Source organism: Leptosomus discolor, chromosome 8 (genome assembly GCF_034619465.1).
Source record: "Leptosomus discolor isolate bLepDis1 chromosome 8, bLepDis1.hap2, whole genome shotgun sequence".
In the NCBI taxonomy this organism is placed as follows: domain Eukaryota; kingdom Metazoa; phylum Chordata; class Aves; order Leptosomiformes; family Leptosomidae; genus Leptosomus; species Leptosomus discolor.
The window spans coordinates 1,575,999-1,598,740 of NC_141398.1; the positions used below are offsets into that span (position 1 = coordinate 1,575,999).

Here is a 22,742-nt window from a genome sequence, read left to right on the forward strand (position 1 = left end):
TTTACATCCAAATTGCATCTGATTACTGGTATTCATCTGTAATAATATAAAAGAAAACTTCTTCTCTTAACCCAGAGTTTTCACATTAAACTAGTCAGACCTTATATCATACATCCAGCCTCATTCAACCACATCTTGCTTAGCTCTGTAATTTTTAGAATCACCAAAATGAAACCTTAAATTATGCTCTTAATCAGGAACATTTTTGCAAATTTTTCAGTAGCTTTACCACTTACCGGATGTGGTTTCGCTGGTTTTGTGTGTAGTTCTGGATTTGTCACTAAATTGTTTCTTCTGCTAGATCTCACCTTTTGGAGTGCTGAAAAGCTCTCTGAAAAAAACCCTATTTAAATAGCACAAAATCTATGGCAAGGGAATGCTCTTTGCTTCAAGCTGCCTGAAATCCCAGCCTGTTGAGGGACTGTTGAAACTCCACCAGATTTTTGCATCGATGGATGGAGTTCCAACTATTTCAATAACAAGGAGTCAAAGAAATTATTAACCAGAAAAGTAATAGTAATTGCAAAACAATACTCTGTTCCTCAGGATTGTTCTATATAATTTGTTTTTTTAGGACTTTATCCAAACTATTTTTAAAATGCCCCAGGTGACAGGGCTCCTTCCATTCGCACAGACTAACAAATTTTCATCAAAACATTTTTCCTGATATCCTAATTGATTGGTTTTTTCAACTTAATCCAGTTAGCTGGCTTTGTGCACCCTAGAGACGCAGCAAATAACATCTTTCCCTGCTCTTTCAGGTACCATTCACATAATAACAAATGGCTGCTGCTTCAAGTTAGTCAAATTTACTCACTTTTTTTGAAATCCTGCAACACCCCCACACCTCCAGCATCCCATGTCTCCTCTTTATCAACAAACCAGAGCCTCTATCAAGTTATGGACTGGGGTGGGGGGGTGGGTGGGGGCCACACAGGTGGGGACCATCACAAGTCGCTGCTACTAAAGATTTAGCTCTGCTGTGCTTGTCACTGGGCTGGGGGGGTTGGTTGGGGGTCTCCTATGTGGGCTGTGGTTGGGCAGAGGGGGCTGCTCGTGCCTGGTGAGATGGAAGCAACAAGTTGTGTCTCTTCGGAGCATTCAGCTGCGCTAGACACCAATGGCTTCCAAGGGTGTCTTTGCTTTGGATCACTTTCTTGATGTTCTTTAAAGAAAAGTGAGCTGAAAATCTTCTTCTGCTCCCTCCTTTGTTCATGATTTCATAAGGTGTCACCACCCAAGGTGGATGTGAGTGGTTTAGGTGATGATTTCTGGAGGCAATGCCTCTCTGTGCTACTCTTACATGGTCACGAAAGCTGTCACTCTTTTTGAGGAGCTGGCAGTGACCCCTCCCGCTGCACACACTGGGACAAGAGAGCTCAACGTGTCAAGCGTTATCTGGGCCTGTGTAATAAAGGGTGGGTCAAGGAGTCCTGTGGAGCGAGAACTGCTCCCCCTCGCTGGTGATCAGGGAGGCAGCAGTGCTGTTTTCCACTTGTCACACTGATCATATATTCTCATTTTGGCCAATATTCCTAGAAACCCTCTATCGTTTGCAGAGCTTCCTATTGAAATCTATCGAGGGGAAAAAAAAAAAAAAAGACAGAAACAAGAAAAAAGACATAGCTATTCCACCTGATGTCTGGAATAATTTATGCTGCTATAGCAATTTAGCAGCATTGATCTCTGTGTAGAAATCCACCTTATAGCAGTAGAAAAGAAATGAGGATAAAACATGGTCCAGGAAATTGTTTTTCACTTGACAGAATAAGCTGCAGATTGTGCTATGAACATCTTTTCAACCTGATATGTAACCCTCTGAAACAAGAAGGACATGAAATCTAAAGCAAAGAACTTCTGGCAGGGATGGGGAGGAAAATGGCACAAGCCCACAGAGCCAGGGCAAACAAAATACAAATTTAACTCACTTTTCAGAGACAAGTATGTGTGGATGTAGCAAAATTTTGTCCATCATCTTTGCACTTACAATAGATACCTATACCTGGCTATCAGGTTATCTGCTACAGAAATTCTGTGTTCTGTTGCTGTTTGAACCTTCTAAATATGTTCACCCTCTGGAAAACAGCATCTTTGACTTAAAAGAAAACTGAACTATGCTGGGTAATTTTATAACTATTTTCCTTGTATTAGGGGAAGAAAACTGCATAGAGGAGCACTCAAGTAGTCCTGCTACCTTCTGTGATGCTACTGGAATAATTAAGCAAGCAGAATTTGGGGCCTGTTAATTTTAGCAGGTATTCTAAAGAATATTGTTCCACCTAATACAATAATTTAGCTGAAACAATAGTGACATAATTGACAAAATTACATAATAATTACAGTGCTTTAGAGCGAGCTATATTAAGGTATGACTCATCACTCAATACATAAGAAGGTACAGAGCTACGTCAGATCCAGCAGTGCAATGCAGTACAGTATAGCTGCAGCCAAAAATCAAATTTAAAATCAGCAATCTTTTCTCAATAAGTGGGGGAAGGAGGGGAATTGGTGGAAAGTATGACTATGAATTTTGGTTTACTTTAATGGATTAAATTTAAAAGTGGCAAGGAATAATTGTACAATTACAATTAAGATGTACATCTTTTTTAGAAAAATATTTAATACATTTTACTATTTGAACCTCACGCTTCCTCTGGCAATACTTGTAACAGTTTACTTTATCGAAAAGGGAGAACTAGTCCGCTCCTCGGTTGGAGAAATGACTGGTGAAGTGGAAAAGCAATGATGGAATTTTCTGAGATGATTACATTTTTTTATTAGAATACTTTATCAATGATCATTTTGAACGAAAAGCTACGCAGCGTAACAATCCGGCATAAACCCCATAACTCCCCATGAAACATTTCGAATTATTTTCTACAATAGAATCTGATTGAAAACAATTATTTAATAATAATGCAGAGGGTGAATATATGCACCCTGGGCAAAACTGTATTGAAAACTTTTTCCTTGAATAATCCTGACTTGTTATGCAAAAGATATATATACCTTCTATCACTTTCCTGCCTGCTAATACTTTCCTCAGCAATAAACATAGTCCCAGTTAAAGATATTATTCAGCAGCACAGTTATACATCGTTAGCAAAGTTACTATGATAAGCTTTTTCTATCAAAAAGTGTGATGGTTTGTACTCACCAGGTGTAAAATTATACCGAGCAGAAAACCCGATAGATTCCAGCTCACCATCAGCAAAAAATTTAATCCACAGGAATCTGCCGCTGGATTTTATCATAGGTGGATTTTGCTGTCCACAGAAACGTCCAATGATTGGGGAAAAGCCAAAAGGTCCATCTCGTACTTCAATGTGGTCAAATTTACACTCCCAGGAAGGCTCGATGGAATATTTTTCGTCGAAGTGTAGTTCAATGCATTGTCTAGGGGCAGCTAGAGATGAAAAGAAAATGATCTGATTACTTTCTAAGTCAAGACCCTTCGAACCTAAAACAAAATTAAAGAAAATAAATTAATTTTGTGTGCATCTTAACAGTTGGCTCAAAACCTTGCTTGAAAACTAGCACGTCTGTATTTTTATAGAATTTACACCATCAGTGTACTTGTCTATTCTTTTCCTTTAAAAAAATGCTGATGGCAGCAGTTCTTAGTGAAACTGAGACATGTCTATGGTGAAAAGCAAATACAGGTTAGGAACAATTGGTTCAAACATAAAATCTCTCTAAGAAACTTACGCCTCTGGAAAAACAGTGTTTTCTGGTGTTTGGGGAGGCAAACGTTAATCAGAATCCTTTTCTACCTAATGCTGACGAGGATGAAGAAAAGCCTGATCAGGTCTGTGCTACAGTAAGAAGGACAAACTCTGCTCCTATAGGTATTGCGGTCAATGACAAGCTTGAGTGTCATTGCCCATCCTCAGAATTGCTTATCCTCTCGTTTGAAACTTAAGGACAAGTGCAGTGAATGCCCACTTGAGAAACTAGATAAGGATGAAGAAACATTACAGTGGTCACGTGAACAGACATAAACCCCATCTTTATTCATAGATACTAAGGCTAGCGGCAGCCAGAACGACCTCTAAAACAAATATTCCCTGGCGTGCCCTGTATAAAGCAAAGGAGAAAAATAAAATTGAGTTTTTGCCTACAAATTCTAACAGCTGCAGCACCCCTGGGGTGCCCCGTTCCTACGCTTAACGCTGTCCCCAGCGAAAAGACTACGCCTTCCGTGTCCAGATCAGGGTGCGACACCGCCTTTTGCTGACAGAGCCTTCTGCTAAGGAAGGGTTTGATGCGTCACCGCCGGCTCAGCCTCTCTTGGGATCACGTCCTCCGCTTCGCAGGCAGCAGAAGGGGCTGGAAGGGCCCTGAGCGCCGCCTGAGCCAGCGCTCTCTTTACACGGAAACGTGCAAGATCAAACTCGGAGCCAAGCGCATCAGCTCCGCGGGGAAGCTGCTGCCGCTCCAGCAGCCTCCCTCCTTCCTTGGCTTTCCTCAGTGGAAACGGGAGAGCTATCAGCATGACCAGAACCTACATCTTGTGGGTGTTCTGAGAGGGTTTAAATGGAAGCTTTTGGGATGAGCTCGTTACCCACGTGTGGAGACTCTGTAAAACGAACTAAATGAGAAGAGTACAGTCGTTCCGTCAGAGCACACAGCCCAGATTCCGTTTACAGCTATTTCATTTAGACAAATACAGCCTCATTTTGTAAGAAGCATTGAAGAAGTGAATAAAACACATTATTTGAGAAGAAAGATTATTTTAATAGCTTTACTTTCAATTTTTATATAATTGGATGATTCATATTTATCAAAATACTTAATTTAACGTAAGAAAGAAACCTTATCTACTGTTCTCAATTTGAAGAAATTCGCATGTAGGGAAGTACTTAATGTTGGCTTCTTGTTATTTATACCGATTTACAGGAAATTTGCGCTCTTTGTGCCCACGCAAATTCAATAGCAAAATCAAAACCTAAAACTTTACATATAATTGCACCAAATTCACAGTACATGGAAATGAAACTACTTTGAAAGTATGAAAAAAACCTTACAAAATTAAGTCAGGTAATAAAGCTTGTCGAGGAGATCTTATTAATGCCACCCTTGGTGAGGTTTGAAGACTAAAGTAGATCTTTAAGGTCATGGTAAAAGACCGAATAACTGGAAGACTTCGTCGATTAATGTTATTCAGCTATTTCTACCCTTGACTTCATGTATTTATAACCAATGCTGATTCAAACTTAACTAAGCAATACTGGGGCAGAAGAGAGCAATCAGCACCTTTCAGTCTGGGACCATGTTTTATATGCTTTCACTCCATTTCAGGGGACATTTTGAGAGCTACTCATCATTCACCTAGGGAATGCAGAGCCACGTATGAGAAGCTCCATCCTGACAACGTTTTAGGTAATCTCAAGAACACTCATTAAGGCTTGAAAACCTTACACACTCACTATTGGAATATTATGGTATGAACCTACTTAAGGCTTCATCGTCATGTTTTAATGCGGCAAACTAGATATGAAGGTGAATTCTGCTAGTATTGTTAGTGTCAGACAGCATCAGACCACAATGGGCAGCTGCTCTGCTTTCCACAGCAACAAAGAGATGCTTCAAAACCCGCTTACACCGTTAACGTGACACTTTTGTCCTTCATTCACCTCCTGTGTCAGGCCCTTGCTGCTCAATTTCATGCCAAGAGGAGGCTCGCAAGTGCTGGCCCATAGCTAAACCCTCAACAGGTCTCTGAATCCAAGACTCGTGTAGCATACGATAAAACCAGGCGTGAGCCCCCCTCTGAGTTACAGCTCAGTCATTTGATGTGATTTTTGGCGTTGAAAAGAAGCCCTGAAGCCAGTTACAGCCTCAGTATGGTATAAAAGAGTCTTTGTGGGTAAAAGAGAACCAGGCCTAGAGAGTTAGGCGTGATGTCTACTGACTCAGTGAGAGCACAGCCTGAGAAAAATTCTGGGCAATTTCCACAGCCTCCACGTAGCTCTCTGCATCTCACATTGCAAACTAGTTTTACGACCAGAATATTGCAGCAGTTTCTTCTTCTCGGCTTTTATTTATTTTTCAAAGTCAAGTCGAGGCAATTCCTAGAGAAGCCCAGTTCTTGCCAGAGGATCACAGCGAATCCCATCAGCTGAAGGGGCGCTCAAGAAAGAGTTGCTGCTTTCCCCCAAAGCTCCCATCTGCAGAGGCTGCTCCGCTTTGAGAACGCAGCACGGAGTGTTTATTAGCGCCGTTTCTCCACTGCTAAATAAAACGAGGCTGGCGAATGAGTTCAGGGCTGGATCACTGACCATTCACACTCCTTAAACGTGAAGATCTCCTCCCGGCATCATTTTGGCCATGCCAGTGGGAACGGCCAAAGCCCGTCCCTAGGCTGACGTGGTGGTTTGCGTCGGCCAAGGCCCGTTCCCAGCAAGCGGTGCGTGTCTGTACTCCTGACTGGGAGGGTGGAAGGACTCAATCTGCACATGTGTGGTTGTGCCTATCGGCCTGAAGGCCGGTGAACACCTCCTGGACTGTTTTGGGCATTGGTGTAGGTCCTGCCTGTGTCCCAGCCTGCTCGGCGAGCTAGTCCAGGCACGATGAGGTCCTTTCTCCCAGCTCTCCCCCAGTGTTTCTGTAACTGTGAGGACTGTGGTGACCACAAAAGCTTGGGCAAAGGGAGGAAAGGGTGCTCCACACGCACCCAGGCTCCTTCCATCAAGTGCTTTTAAATGCCCCTCTGTGCTTCATCTTGTACGGTACGTACAGTTAAAACGTTTTGTTACAATCATCTACCTAAGAAACAAAATTATTCATTTTTTCATTCCATTCAACATTCATATGATGAAAAATATTCATCATATTCCATCATAACGGAAATCACCATAAGGGATGAAAACAAACAATTCAAACTCCCAACTTTAACTTTCTTTTAACAAAAAACGTATCATTTTGGACTTATACTTGGCTTTAACAATGGGTTTCTTCACCACAATCAAGCTAGAACAAGCAGGTATGGTATAAATACACACCTTGTGCCATAGCTCTTGCAACAAAGCGTGTGCAAATGCGGTCACAGTAAAAATACAGAAATACAGCGAGAAAAGTCCAGAACAGCAACTAAGAATACTGTATATATAACCAGAGAACAACAAAACTGAACCAAAGAAAAAGCCCAGAATGCGCAACGCTTCCAGACCGGATTGGAACCTGGCCATCTAACCAGAAAAGGAGGGATGAAGTGGTCATTTCTGGTATCCTTATCCACAGGTAAAGCCCATTCACATCTTCAGAACTTTTACTGAGGCTACAATGTCAGGGAGAGTTGTTGACAAGTCCAAACGAAATGCATTGAAGCTGTCTCAGAAAACGATTTTGCTTCAAATCTTAGAAATCTTCCCTATTTAGCTTCCAATTATCTTTCTTGAAAAATGTTTAATACCATGGAAAGACTCCTTAATGCTCACATGCCTTGTCATATTTTTCATCTAATTATCTTACACAAGTGCTGTCTTGAGATTTTTACATTCAATAAAAAAAAAAAGGCATTGGGTTTCGACTTGCAGCAGAACAGTTGCAGCAAAACCACACAATTAGGGATTTAATTCTGATCAGCCTCTAAGTCTGTGCAACTGACAGCTGAAGTTAAGCAAAAAATCTGTTTCAATTTACCAGGCTTCATGGAAATGAGACATTGAACTCAACACCTACCCCCATCTATCCGAGCTGCTACAGCACTAATAGTTTTCAATAATCCTTGGTCTTTCTGATTGTCCAGCCGTTATAGATAAGAAAGCCCCCTATATCCTCCTTTTAAAAGGGAATTCTTTCCTTGTTTTGATGAAAGTGGTTTTGAACACAAAAATCACTGCGAAATACAAAAGGGCTTTGAGCAGAGATTGTTCGTGCGGTGATACGTGACCATTTTCTAGCACCTGTGAAGTATTTGGGACTAAAGAGTTGAAGAGTCTTTAGTGAAAAGATGGAAGAACTTCAAGAGAGCTAACTCTAACTGTCCCCCCGCTGCCAATGTGGAAGATTTATTTCATATCTCCATAAAGCAACTCTAGCCTACACCGATATTTATCAATAAGCGTTTAATTATTAAAAACCGAAGAACGGATAAAACCTTACAAGTATTTCACTTACAGGGTTTCCAAGCCAATTCTTAAGACCTATTGTGTAAAGTGTGACTATCCCGCACCCCAAATATTTTTAACACAAACAAAGGCCTTCGCTCCTACACAATCTCCTGTGCAAATTTTCCTTTGGAGCACACGTGCCAAGTTTTCTGCAGCCTGGCAAAGGCTGCTGCTGCTGCTGCTGTTCTGGGCAGCTGTGGATTTTGCCAGGTTAGAGCCATGAATATGCGAAACAAGGGTGAAATCGGGCCCAACAGGGATTTTCATGTCTGTGCACAGCTATTTCCTATGTTTTCTATATGCCAAATAAGCCTGACAGAAAAAAAAAAGAAGAAATTCTCGAAAGCCAGATGGGATTCACCAGAAGCTCCTCTCTACCATAACAATTTTTCTACCGAGTCCATGACTTCTGGATGACCTAAAGGATTTCTTTTAGAAAGGCATCCAATCTGGACTTTAAAACTCCTAGCTGTTCCAATAGTTAATTATCATTATTACTAAAATAGAAGAAAATAAAAAAGAAAAAGAAACTTCTAGCTGTTTGATCTGCTTTTGCCTTTGACTGCTAGGATAGCAGCCTCTGCAGTCAGAAATCCTCTTCTCTTTTAGAAACTCGCAGTCTATGATCACGGCAATTTTTGCCATCTCCTTTGCTTCACCAAAGTAATTTTGAAATGATAAAAGGCTTGCATGCATTTAAGATCAGCTACAATGTGGGGGAAAAAATTGTACCATGAGATGAAATCCAATTTTATGACAACACGCTACGTGCTGGAGTCTTCGCTCCAGTCCGCTAAAGTCCGTAGGAGCCGTGTTTGAGGGAAGCCATCCGAATTCTCCCTAGATTGTGCCTGATAGCAAAAAACAAAGGAATGAAAGCAAGCAGGCAGGAGGGAACCCATATGAGTATTAAAACTCACACCGCCCAGCAGTCGGTACGGTATATACAGCCCTGGCACGCTGAACTCCCCAGGACAGACAAAAGCGAGACACCGATGTGGGAACGCTGATAGAGGCCCCTTCGGCAGCCCCCTGCTTCGGTACCTGCCGTTCAGCAGCAGCCAGGAGCCGTTTAAGGTGTGTTCAAATCTCAGTCATAAATACAAGACGCATACGGAGATGGTTCTGCCTTACCCTAAAATGGAATGGATGTTTGCGACCTCTATGAGCGAGCATTGCCCACTCCATAGATTGTTATCTGACCTCAAAGATATTGCTCAAAGTAAAAAAATAATAAATCCTTTTTTTTTTTTTTTTTGTGATCCTTTGACTTCCGTTTCGTACTCCGGAGTTCCACAGAATATAAAAGATATGGCAAGAAGTTTTCGCTTGCTACCCTTCTTTATCATTTTCAACCATTTTTATATGTTGTAAAAAGAATAAATACGGACAAATAATTGACTGTAATGACAAAATAAATTTCGTTGTCCTTCAGTGTTTCTCCTTTTCCCTTTTTTTTTTTGAAAACTGCCACTTTAAAAACAGCATTGCTCAGACGCCTCACTACATCTCTGTTTGTTTTTGTGACATTTTTCAGACTGAGCTTTTCAGAAGATGGAAGTAGACTCGGGGAGATCAGAGCTGAAAGTGTGTGCGATGTGCACAGTTCTCATCAGACTCCACACTCACTGGTAGAGCTGCTGCCATCGTGGGGTTTTAAAACCCAGTTGCAACCCCAGCTGCTGATTACGGCTGGGCAGGAAGCAGAAAACGTCAGTGTCATAAGAAATTGTGTGCTACCAGCTTCTGCCAGATTGATTTTTCCCATGAAATGTGACGTGAGGTCACTTGAGCCCCGATGACTCTTTTTACTATACATTGCTCCAAACTTGTCACCGTGGAATTTCACCTTCGCCACGGAAGCTGGTTGATTAAATCTTTCATTCCTAAATTGTTCTTAAACATTTCCAATTCGGGCTATTCTAAATCAGGTTATTTCAACAGCCTATTTTGCCACCTTTCAGTTTATGAACTGTATTTTTATAAGTACTTAATTACTATAATAAGGACAATGTTCTCTAAAATGAAGGGCTTTCAGGCACCTTGTTACTAAGAGGAGGAACACCATATGGCCTGAGATACTGGACTAGGGTTGACAAAAATGCTTGTATTTTAATTTTTTTCCACACCCTCCCTCTTCAATGATAAAACACATCTCTTGTGTTTCAGATCCTTGACAATAAAACAGGCTTACTGCTTCCCAGCCTCACAGGGATGTGAGAAAGATAATTTGATCAATATGTGCAAAAAGACCTGGATCTAGCAACGTAAGTGTAACAAAATTGTAGCGCTAAGTACTACATATTGAACCTATACATTTGTATTTCAAAAAAATTTTGTCTTAAAGCCATTACTAAACTATGAAAGAATTTAAATGTTTACCATACATCTGCTTAAATTTTGGACTGAAGTGGGAAGGCTGGACAAGCATAGATTTTCTTTAAAGGGCTTGTTTCATTCCATGATTCATAATCACCTCTTTACCTCCAACTTCAGTCAGCTTACCTAGCACTAAAGTGGAATTCAGTCATTTTGCAGTGATATTTTTCCTAAACAATACAGACAACAGCTACTCTCCAGCGTTTCCCCAGAGGGTTTTTATGAAATATATTTCTTCTGATAACTCAGCACTGGGTTTGGAAAGACAGACTGGTTTCTAAAAGGGCCCAGTGGGGGGATCCAAAGCAGCTAATTCAAGCTGAATCGGCTTCACACCTTTGGAAATCTCTCTTGGTACCTTTAGTAAAATAAATATTTCTGTAATTCCTGGCTCCATCACCTGTAGTTAACAGCTCTGTCCAACCAAGCCCGGTCGGAACAAGCGCCAGCGCTGTGTCCTGGTGGGGTTCACCACTCACGAGCGAATCTGCTTGGTTCCAACCACCTACCCCTCTGTCCATGGTTCACCTTTTCTGCCACTGAGCTCGGGCGGTGTCTAATCTCTGTTCCCTTCCACAGACTCATTTTCACCACGATCCCTTCAACACCCGCTGTGCTAAGACGGGTGGAAAGAAACCGCGTAACTGGTCTGTAACACACCTCTGGCCTTACACCACCTCCGTGCCCGCGGCTGTCTGCCCTTCAAAAGCTGGGGTCAATGTTTGTTCTTTTCTGGGTTTGGTTTGGTTTTGGGGTTCTTTTCCCGTTTATTTTCATTTCTCATTAACAACTGGATGGAAAATAATTTTTACACTCACTATATGGATGTTTTCTGTATGATTTTCTTTACTGTTCTCTGCCTACCTACGCTTGTCAGCCCTGATTCAGTCATGGTAACTTTGAAATACCTGTATGAAAGTCAGAAGCATTTTAGTTTCCTGTGTCCACTTTCTTTACTCATTTTAAAACATTCTTTCTTCTGCCATGTTACAGCGTTTTAGGTTCTATTCATTCTCTGAATATCCTGAAACAAATTTTACTGTGTTTATTACTAAGTGACTCGTGCGTACTTACCACCTGCACTAATTTACGAGTGATGTCAGGAAATGAGTCAATTATTTTCCAGTATTTCTTGGTACGCTGTACAAAATTTTGAAATTTTTTACGAAGAAAAATTTCAGAGATAGACCTCCTCTACATCTTGTGTCTTGAAAGGATTTATCGTTATCCTATAGGCTTTACCTACTCTTCACATACCATAAAATAAAACACTTATTTTTTTAATGCAGTTGATGATAGAATAGAAAGATTCTCCGGCTGGTCACCTTCTATGATGTAGACGCACTCTCTGTCAGGAGGATACTTGTTGGGGTAATTGGGAGAAGTGAAGATGCCTCCTTCGGCATATTTGGTCCAAGTTCCGCACTGCACTGGTTTCTGTCCTTCGGGAGGAGTTTGCTTTTCTGCGAAATGATCACATTAAGCATTACATAATTAGCTCGAAAATTATTATGTCCCTATGACGCTTAGAACTCTCGTACAGAATAAAACAGCCCCTTCTGCCGGTGGCCTCAGCTTTTGTCTGTTGAGACTCAGTACGATCATTGACCTGGGGGGAAACGAGGCTGTCCTTTTGGGGTGCAAACATACAATTCTTACTCAAAACTTTTTTTCAAAGCAGAGAAGAGGCTTGGATGTGTCATTGAAGACTCTTATATTGCTTTTTAAACAATAACCTTGTAGGGAAAGCATGTGCCAAAGAAATGGGAAACATGACTTTCCCACCTGTACATCTCAAAAGGCTCAAGCATGTGCTCTGCCAGCAAGCTACGTGCCGTAATACAGGAACACATCAGGGTCACAAAATCAAGAAAAAACCCCACAGAATGATGATAGAGTACACAAATTGTTTTAATTTCACAGCAGCCCAACTCTATATTCACCAGGCAGAGACAGACGGGGGAATTCCTGGATCCTGGTTCATAGGTTATCTTGCTATTCGCTGTAAAATTAATAAATAGCTCTGAGGCCAGGAATCACAGCCCAGAACTATCCTCCTCCTAGGTAAATCATCAGAGAGAAGAGCCAGACCTTCTTGTCTGCTTTCTTCCTAGCCCTGAAACTCTTGCGCTCCTTGCTGCACGTTGGCTGAGAGCCTGGAGACAAAGGGTTGAGCCTGCTCAGGCTGAAGAAGATGAAGGCTCACCTCCTGGGCACCATGCTTTAACAGGTAGGCTGAAGTAAGCTGGATCCTTCAGAGGGAAAAAACACCCAGGCTGGTATTAAAATGAAGGGTTCCAGCCCTCACATAGGTGTCCAAAGGTGACCCCTGTGCTTTGCTCCGAATGAAGTATCTATATCCAAGGAATGTCCCGTCTAACTTGAGCCTCTGTTGTGCAGAGCAGAGTTGTTGGGGGCTCCCTCTTACGACCAACGGAGGGAGACAGGCACCTTCCAAGGGTGACTTGAACCACCTGGGGTCTGCCCCATGTCCTGCAAGCGTTCCTCTTTCTTCCTGGCCTGTATCCAAGCTGGGTACGACACGGATCCCCATCCCTGGCATCAGGCCTGCAGGGACTGAGCATTTGGACCCAAGTCCAGACACACACAGTGCTCAGCAGCCCTCCCGGCATGGCTCTCGCCACGCCTCACACCCAGGGCTGTTGAGAACCTCTTTCTATCCCCACCCTGCACGACTGCACCCATGACACCCAGTTTCAGGTTTGGAATTCTACGTCAGCGAGCAAAAGGTCTTCGGCGTCGATAGCTCAGTGCCCAAACCGGAGTTCCCAGTCTGAAAGTGGGGGCACTCTGCAGTGTTTAGTGAGAGTCAGGCTGAGTCTGGAGGCGGGTCTAGCTGCGGATCAGGTCACCAACTCGTTAAAAAAACAAACCACTGGATTTTTGCACGTGTACAGGCACACTAATACTCAAAGGAACAAAGGACAGACGCTGGGAGTTGGTGAACTACTAAAAATTTCGAGAACTAAACTAACAACTCAACTCCATACTTCTAATACGATGTCTGAAAAAAAAGGTCTGGAGTTTACATACCTGTTCCTTTTTTGGTTGCCCCAGACAAATGTAGGATGATTAGACTTGCTACAACTGAAAAGAGAAATATGCATTAGTTATCGCGGTGTGACAGTGCCTGCAATCAAATCAATTGTAAACATCTATCCTAGAAGAATACAAATTAAACAGCGTTACTGTAAAAGAAAAAAGGGTTCATGTTTACTTGCATTGTTAAATTGCACACTTTGTATAAACAAGTCTCTTCATGATCTGTCCTTGAGTGTTTATCTTTGTACATGTTTCCAAACAGAGATGAGGTCTTTTGGGTTTACAACAAAATCCCCAGGCACTGATGTTTCCCTCCTATTTTTTTTCCTTTTTTAGAGAAAATGATTTTACTCATATTTATCTATATAATCATAGCTTGGGCCAGCAACGGAGAAGTGGCTGCTTTTAACAGAGGCAGACGGAGGCCTGCTAAGTTTCAGTGCCACCGGACTCACTAACGTCTCCCGCTGCGGCCTAATAAAATTTGAAACTGAGTATTGGGAGGATGAAGTGAGGGGTTGGGTTCTTCGCGTCCGTCAAAGCATTTGCAAATCCCGAGTGAAGTAAATTATTGTGTGTGCTTAACGGTCTCATTAATCTAGTTTGTTTGACTGGCCCAGAGGGTGTTGCTTTGTGCTGCAGTGAACCTGCAGGCTGTTTTAGAAATAGAAATCTCCTGTCTCCAACCATGACAGGACCGCTGAGCCCCCTGGGAACGAACCTGAGGTGGACTCCAACCTGGAGGTGGTGCCTGAGTTTCTGGGAGTTTCCCCAGTATAACATTTTGACTAGAGAAGGCTAAGAGGCAAAGACTTTGGCCAGCCATAATGAGGCTGCTTTGGAAGGTCCAAGTGACTAGCCAGCCACCTGGTGAGGAAATCGTGCGCTGATGACAGCATTTTCTTGTCATCACCCGTATCTTCTCCGGCTGTTGGAGAAAGTGGCAGAGCAAGAGGATAAGAGAACAGATCCATCAGTTCTCAGAGTGCTCGGGGGTTTGACCCCGGCTGGTCTGGCGTTACGCCCGGACATAGTGCCCAGAGTGCACTGGAGTTAAAGCGGAGGCGAAGCTGTGTGCTTATTCTGAGTGTTCTGGACCCATCCGCTGCCATTTGTAGCGTTGATGACGACGAGGAGTCGATGGACCTGTGGTCTTTAACAAATGTCATTGAACGGTGTACTTTCTTCCTCTTCTTATCGCCCAAGAGGCACCAAAAGTCAGCGTGGGCTTGTAACTAGCTACCTAAACGATCCTTTCTAAGATGGTGCTTTCACCATTTTCAGCCTTTATACTGCAAGCTGTGTGCCATTTTTACCCCGAAGGAAGCCAGTCTCCCTATTTCCAGCATTCTGATGCCATCGAGTTCTCTGTTTCTATGCCTTTGACCCTCCCCGTGTGACAGAGGGAATGAGGCATGGATGATGGCTACCTTATTAAGCAGGGAAATGCTGAAGTTTGAGAAAATGAAGGCTTGGCAGCACATTCACCATCCCTTGGTCAGGCTCACAGCCCCTGTGTCTTTCTGAATCCCTCAGCTAACGGAGACGGATGTTGGCAGAGCTGGTAGTTAAAAACTCTTCTGTGTCAGGGGCATTCAGTGAGAACGTGACATCTTCTGCTCGGCTCCGAGTGCTACCCGAGCGTTCATGCCCTTGCTCTCCTCGGGGGTGGAAAGAGGCGCCGGCTGGGGCTCTGCCCGCCGGCTGTGTCAGTCTGAAGGCACGGCAGGATTCGCCCGTCTGCGGAGCCGCTCGCTCACTCTGGCTGTGTGTCATGCGGGGAACGTGCTGCCTCTGCGCCTCTGGTCCTCCCCAGGCACAGCCCAATTTCTCAACAGCCTCAGGTGGAGTGGCGGCGGGATCCGGAGCCAGCTGCCGGCGTTCTGCCCACCCACTGGTTTGTGGGAGCTGGAACGGCGGCCAAACGAACCCCGCGTGAGAAATGTGTCTTCTTAGGCTCTTAATGACAATTCATATCTGGTTCTTACACTTCATTTGAAGCACCTTTCTCTATCACTTCCCTCTTCCTCCTCTATAGTGAAAAAACTGAAGTTCGGAGAAATGAGGGGAGTTGGTCCAAGTCACAGAGATATTATTACCAAGATGACAGAAAAACACGGGTCTTTTCAATTCCAGCTGTAACCGCTGGAAGAAAGGATACTTCCAAGTCACCGAGCTAAGTAAAGCTCCCAAAGCAGGGAGCTATATTTATGTATCATCACGTCAGTATTGATTATCAATAGGGAGTCCAAATAATCTCGATAATGAAATGTAATAGGCAAGAAGAGACTAAGTTTTTGCTGGCCATATCGTACCTAACATTTGGATAGATGAAGTGAAACACTTCACCCACATTTCAAAAAAAAAGAGAAAGCCTCTTGATTTAGCGGCATTAACGTCAGCATCGCCCAAATCTATGTATTGCCAGAAAGTAGTTAAAATTACGGGCTTCATGGGAAAAGAGAACACAGTATATTTTACTTAAGCAGTCAAGGCAGACCATTTTATTCTCTGACCCATTGCCTTTTTCTCTCTCAAGCCACGGGAAAAGAACAATGCTTCTCACAGAGAAGAAGGGAAGAAAAAAAAAAGACCCCAAAGAGACCAGCCATGCAATCTTCGCTCACTGAGAACTGTCACTTGGGAAGCTTTGACAGTACGGCGTCAATATTGTGATTAGCCGCGTTTGGGAATGGTTTTAAAGAAGTTTCCGCCAAATTTCTTGTATTCCCTCCGTCTTCCTCCTCCCCTTTTCCCTCCTAATCAGGGCTGTAATTATAATCACGCTTTCTAGTGCCTCTCTGATTAAGCATCTCTGCATCTTTGGGGATCCGCGCAGTTTCCCGCTTGGAGCTGCCCATCGGGAGGTTCCTCTCCCGGCCCCCCACCTCGGTGGGGGCTCAGCCTGGCCAGGACTTGCCGGACAAGCCGCCCCTGCCCCCGGCGCTGCGGGTTTACAGGTGCGGGAGTAGCGAGCGGCGCTGGAACCGGCCAAACCCCTGCGGCCCCCGCTGCCAAACCCGGGCTGGAGAGGGGGGGGTCCCATCCCCGGGGGTCCCTGGGGAGGGGGGGGTCTTCCACGAAGGACCCTCGCATTCCGCCGCCTCCCGGAGGATTTCGCCCCAGGGGGCCGCCCCCCTTCCCCGCAGCTCTCCCGCACCCGCGCTCGCTGCGCCCGCCCCCGCCGCCGCGCTGCCCCGCGCCCCCTCGCCCGGCGCCACCGCCGGTTCGAGCCCCGCCGGGGGCTGCGCCGCACCGCCGCGGGCAGCGGGGGCCGTTCCCCTTCCCCGGTTCTTCCCCCCCCCCCCATCACCCCAAAAGCCATCAGGCTCCCGCCGGCCGGAGCTTTTGTGTGTGTGTGTCGCCCCGCCAGACCCTGCTGCCCCCCGCCCCGCTCCAGCGGTGGGGAAGGGGGTGTTGTGTCTGCAGGGAGGGGGGGGGGGTTGAGAGGGGGTTACCCCCTGCCCGCCGAGGTCTGGGCGTCCCGTTCGGGCAGTTGTGGAGGCGGCGGAGGGGTGGGGAGGGGGCGGTGGGGGGCGGTGGTGGTGGTGGAGGGGGATACTCACTGTGAAAGAAGCTGCGCCCATGGGTCATGTCTGTTCCTTACACAAGGGGCTTCGGTCTCCACTAATTCCATTTAGATACGGGAGGACTTCCAGTGGCGGGGAGAGGATGGAAGTAGAAAAAAGAAGGAAAAAAAAAAATAAAAATAATAATAATAATAAAAAAAAAAATCCCGAAGCCCACAGACAGCGGAGCGGAGCAGCCCTTCCTCTCCCTCGCTCTCCCTTCAGCGCCTTCAAACGCTCACCGCCGGCTCGCTCCCATCACAGCCCAGCTACCACCCGCACCGCCGTACGCGCTGCATCGCGGCGGCAGCGCGGGCCGCGCATCCAGGTGCCGGCGGGCGGCGGCGGCGGCGGCGGCGGCGGCGGGGCCGGGCGAGCCCCCCTAGTCACCAGTTTCGTCCAAAACCAAAAGCGGATCGAAGCATTTCCTGCAGGACTCCGAGCCCAGCGACTTCCAGCCCTTCGGCTTCTTTTGATGCATCGAAGAAGGGATTAATGGGTCCGTCATCAGCTCCCTCTGCTTGCTCCGCTGAAGGGGTGGGGGCGGGCGGGAGGGAGCCCGGAGAGGAGGGGTGGGGGCAAGAAAGATTTACCAAATAGGGGATTTAGTCATATTCGTGTGCCATGCGATCCTCATTAGAGAAGAAATCCCTTAAAATCGAACAAATCCATGATTATTTTTATTTTTTTAAATTTTTTTAATTTTTTTTTTTTTTTTTTCCCCCTCAAAAACCCCTCTCCGCTGCGCGCAGCGCAGTGTCAAGCGGCCGCGGCGGCGAGAGGCTGAAAAGGCATTGCACCGCCCGGCATCCTCTGGGGAGAGGGATGGAGCGAGGCGGAGATGGATGAGGATCCAGAGAGGTCCCCTCACTTCTCCAGTCCGGGGCGAGAAGCAGGAGAAAACCCTGGAGCCTTTCCCATTCCTTCGGTGGAGGGGAAGGGGAAGGGCGGCGGCGGCGGGGGGGGGGGGGGGGGGGGGGGGGGGGGGGAAAGCGTGATTCCGAAACTGGGGAAGGAAGAGTAAAGAGGAGAGGGATCCTTTCCCCTCCCCTAATCAGTTCGTGGGTCAGACAAAACGCTCCGGAGTCCCTCCTCGAACTGCACCTGCCAAAGGGAAAGGCAGATTATTACCGCCTCCACCCCCCCCACCACCCCCCCCACATCCCCCCCCCACCCCCCCCCCCCCCCCACCCCCCCGCACACCCCTCCCCGCACGGACACGCACAAAAGGGAGCAATAAAAGTTTAGCTGCTAATCCCCCGGCAGCAGATGCAATGATTGCCTCTCCCAATCAGCCCAGAGACGACGGGAAAATCTCTCCCTTTCGCTTCCTCCCCCCTCCTTCTTCCTCAGGCTTATCTTCCTCCCCAGCTGCATCATCCCCCCCCCCAAAAAAAAAAACCACACCAAAAACCCATCCCTCGGGCGGGGGTTGCGGAGAGCTGGTGGCCAGGGATGGGGGGGGGGGGGGAACATCTTCCTAACGAGAAGGTGAAATGATCTCAGCGAAAAACAAGCGGGGAGGAGGAGGAGGAGGAGGAGTGGATGGAGAGGAAGGGCAGTGTGTGTCCCCCCCGGCCCTGCAGCCCCGCTCCTCCCTGCCCGCACCTGATGCTCCCGCCGTTTAGCGACGCGCAAAGTGCGGCTGGAAGCGCGCAGCGAGAGGGGGGGTGGTGGTGGTGTCGGGGGGGTGTGTGGGTTTGGGGAGGAGGGTGTAAATCAGTGGCAGATAAACCACAGTCCGGGCTGCGCCTCTCAGCGCGGGGGAGGAAAGGCCGAGGGGGGGCGAGCGCTGTCGGCGGGGCCGGGCGCGGAGCGGCGGTGCGCACCCGCGGAGCCGGGATGCGGGCCGGGGCCGGGGCCGGGTCCCGCGGGCCGGGGTCCGCCGCTGCCAACGGAGTGGGGAGACCCGTGGTCTTCAGGGCGGCTTTTCCGTCTGGGGGTGCAGCACAACCCCTGACCCGAGGGGGGGGGGGGGCAGAGGAAGCCTCGATTTTTATTATTTTTTTTTTTCCCCAGTAAATTTCAGTGCTTTAGCAAAGAACCTCCGGATTTTGTTTTGTTGTTTTTTTTTTGTTTGTTTTTGTTTTTTTTTTTGGTTTGTTTTTTATTTTTTTGGGGGGGATCTTTTTGTTTATTTTGGGGTTTTGTTGGGTTTTTTTTTGTTTTTTTTTTTGTTGTTCTGTTTGGTTTTGTTTTTTTTTTTCCCCAGCCTGTGGATTGTCTGCTCCGTACTCCGAAACCAGCAATCCATCTGCCACGGGTGCTCGTGAATGGGAGAGGTGGCAGGAGCAGCCAGTGTGTCGGGGTAAGGCCGAGGCGATCCCGGCGGGCAGAAGGGAGCCAGGCATCACCCCTGCCACCGGGCTCCGGGCGCTGGAGAGTCCCGCTGGGTGGGGAGGGCGCAGGGTGCAGCTGCAGGGCTCTGCAGCGAGCTCCTTATCACAGGGGACGTAGGAGACATAAGACCTCACGCAAGGACTCACCTATGTGTTGTGTGATCTCTCTTGCCATTAGCAACACCAAGTCTGGAGCTGTTAATCTTAATAAACTGCCCTACCCTGCTTTCTGACCCTCTCAGCATTTTCTCTGAGCTTCCCTATTCTTTCCCACTTCAAGTGAAAGAACTTTATTTGCACGATAGGTGAATGTCGCCTGTTTTATCCATAGGATAAACTTCTGTGGTACAGATGTGCCGGCTGCCTTAGTCAAGCAGCAGAGTAACTGAGAAAGGAAAGAGTCACAGGAGTCTTTGTAGACACTCAGATATTTCTTCTGCAGGATGATGCAGAGGTCCATATGGCTAAGTTTCAAGTTATAGTCACTTAAAAAAAAACCCCACGTTGTGGAACAAGTAGGCACAAAACAGCTGATTTTGCTGTTCTGGGAAAATGTGTTGTGTCACATCACATAACAGCGAGCGTCAACGTTCCTCCTTTTCTGAAATGGGGTGTTTTCATCTTTAAAGATCTTCAGTCTCTTTTGATCGTCACCCTTAAGGGCACCATTGCAATAGGATGGACAAATAGCCTGTGGTACAGAGCGGGTAAGCTTAAAATACGCCAACATGCAATCAGTCACCATCATTAGGCAGTGAGGCATCCCCCAGCTAGCTGAGGAGTGGCCACGGTGGCCATCGCACGTTCTGCTGGTGGGACCTGACGGGGACATCTCAGGCTCCACGGAGCTGGGTGGCAACAGCTCGTTCGAGCGTGTTCGCGAGCGAGCACGCGGGGTTTGTGAGTCAGAGACTGGTCAGCATCCCTTCCTGCCTCAATGGGCCTCCCTCCTGTAGGGAGTTCGACATGTTGAACTTCATACACTACTCAAGTGTTCACCACCCCCTTTTCTTGCTTTAGGTCTCATTTTGTTGGAAAACCTGTTCATGTCGGTTTTGGTAAATACTCTTTCTAAAAGGGTGGCAGCTCACCAGCCGGCCTGCACCTTCACTGCCTGGCTTTGGGGGGGTAAGTGCTTGTATGCTTAGTGTGTATCTTTTCCGTCCTTAATTAGCCAATACCCACACCTTGATGTTTCTACTAGCCAGTAAACTAAAAAAGGGAGAAAGGGATTCACATTTAATAAAACATGGAATGTTAAAAAAAAATAATGGAAAAGAGCAGTGACTGTAAACAAGTGTCTCAAACAACATCTTAGTGTGGTTTGGAATCCTTTGGATTTCACTTGGTAAGAGTCCTACTGATTTTTAAATGGGCTTGGGTTTTTTTTAAGTTTTAAGTTTTGCATTTTCCTTGGAGTAAGAACATCGCCCGATTTTGTTACATGGAATGACAGCTACGCTCTCAGGTTAGAAATGTACTTTTATTAGTTCTTTATTGGGTGTCAGCTGAAATTTGTTTTTAAGAATAAGCAAGATAACCAACACAATTAAGTTCCTCGACCCAGCGCACCCAATGGTATTGTTTGTGGTTCTAAACCATCCGTCACACGGCAATCTCTTCCTGCAGCGCGGTCTCCCAGCCTCCCTCTCTCACAGCTGAGTTTTCCTATTGATTTTTACGGGAGTTTGTCTGAACCCAGCACGGTTTATTCAGCAGGACGTGACGCGCTCCCTCCCTGCGGTCTGACCCCTTCAGGCTGGCCCAGGACACTGACCAGCCTGAGGATGCTTAGCGTGGCGGAGAGGAGGTCGGCCGGTTGCAGACCACTTCCAGCACCGTGGAACATTTTCAAATGGAGGTTACAAAATGGAAAGAGACGAACAAGTAGGAAAATATTTCTAATGGTTTTGTCAGAAGCAGTAGCGTGCAGTCTGCTGTTGGGAGCTGAGTGAAGGACTGGACGCTTTAACGGACAGAAGAAAAGCTTTTGCCTCCGAGCTGTGCCATGCTGGTGTTTCCATCAAAAGAAGAGAAAAAAAAATCGGCCTTGCTTCCCCTTTCTGTGGTTAATCTGCGTGTTTATATGACAAATGGCAGAAGTCAGTCCTGGGCAACTGGCTGTGGGTGGCCCTGGCTGAGCTGGGGGGTTGGACCAGGCGACCTCCAGCCGTGATTCTGTGAGTCATGGGGGACAAAGGAGCATAAAGGAGGGGAATGGTTTCGTTTTGATGGTCAGCGAGAAGAAGAAACTCCTTAATATCCAGGATTGAATAAGCTTGCTTTCACTTCTAACATATAATAGAATTAGACAATATATATCTGGATTATTTTCTACTGGAGCCAGAGGAGATTAGTCAGTCTCAGTTAAAATGGAAAATTATTCAGCCTCGGTTAACAAGTCCCCAGCATGGAGGCATCCTAGGTACCTGTGCCTTTCCCTGTTAAAATCTGTCTTGTGAAAATAGAATCCATCCAGCATCTATCCCTTTTCTTGGCACTTTTGGATAGTCTCATCCTATCGCTGCTCTGCCATTGACCACTGTTCTGATGACGCCCCTTAATCACTAAGTGAATTAGTTCCTCCTTAGACTGAAAGGATTCCAAGTAGCCACGAGTGACTCCCACGTTCCTACCGCAAGACTCCTTGAGTTGCAGGAAACAGAGAAATTATGAAACGGAGGAGACGTTGGCTTCCTGATTCATGGAGAGCAACCTACCCACCGGAGGGTGGGAAAGAGGAAACCAGAGAGTGACGTTTCGCTTCTCTACACTTAGAAAACAGCGTGGATTCGGCGCTGACGTCTGTAACCGCAGGCGCGCTTTCTTGTCGCAGTCCCGCTGCGAAGGGTGGTGTTGCTGGGCTGTAGCACACCCAAACCGCAGGCTCAGGGTGACACCACCGCACGCAGCGTGACGCGTGGGAACGCTAAGCTGAATCCCCAAGCCCATCGACACATCCACGTCCGTGTTTCAGTTCACACGAGGAGCGTGGTTTTGGAGTGGATCTCCCAGCTGCCGCCACGTACCGCGTTTTGGATTGCAAATTAGAGCAGGCTCTGAGTGTGCGAGCTGTTTTACTTACGGATGAGACTAAGCTGAGAGATGTCTTCCAGGAGCAGAGCCTGGCTTCCAGCTTCTGAAGGGCACGCAGCCTGCAGGAGCAGCGTAAAGCTGACGCCGAGCAGATACCCTGTAAAACAGCCACCGAGAAGGCGGGGAGATCCCCAGACCCACCACTTCACCTTTCGGGTAAGTTCCTTTTGCGCTGAGTTCCT

The 22,742-nt window shown here is 46.5% G+C and overlaps 1 protein-coding gene across 1 annotated transcript in view; it reads right to left on the minus strand.

Moving 5' to 3' along the window:
* The window catches only part of NETO1 (neuropilin and tolloid like 1), a 55,708-nt gene extending 38,558 nt beyond the window's left edge, over nucleotides 1-17,150 (minus strand). The window contains exons 1-4 of the mRNA XM_086469222.1: nucleotides 17,123-17,150; nucleotides 13,548-13,601; nucleotides 11,819-11,956; nucleotides 3,158-3,406 (exon numbers count right to left, since the gene is read on the minus strand). Of these exons, the coding sequence (XP_086325348.1) occupies nucleotides 3,158-3,406; nucleotides 11,819-11,956; nucleotides 13,548-13,601; nucleotides 17,123-17,150 (469 nt within the window). The remainder of the gene's footprint in view (nucleotides 1-3,157; nucleotides 3,407-11,818; nucleotides 11,957-13,547; nucleotides 13,602-17,122) is intronic.
* Between the last annotated feature and the right edge of the window lie 5,592 nt (nucleotides 17,151-22,742).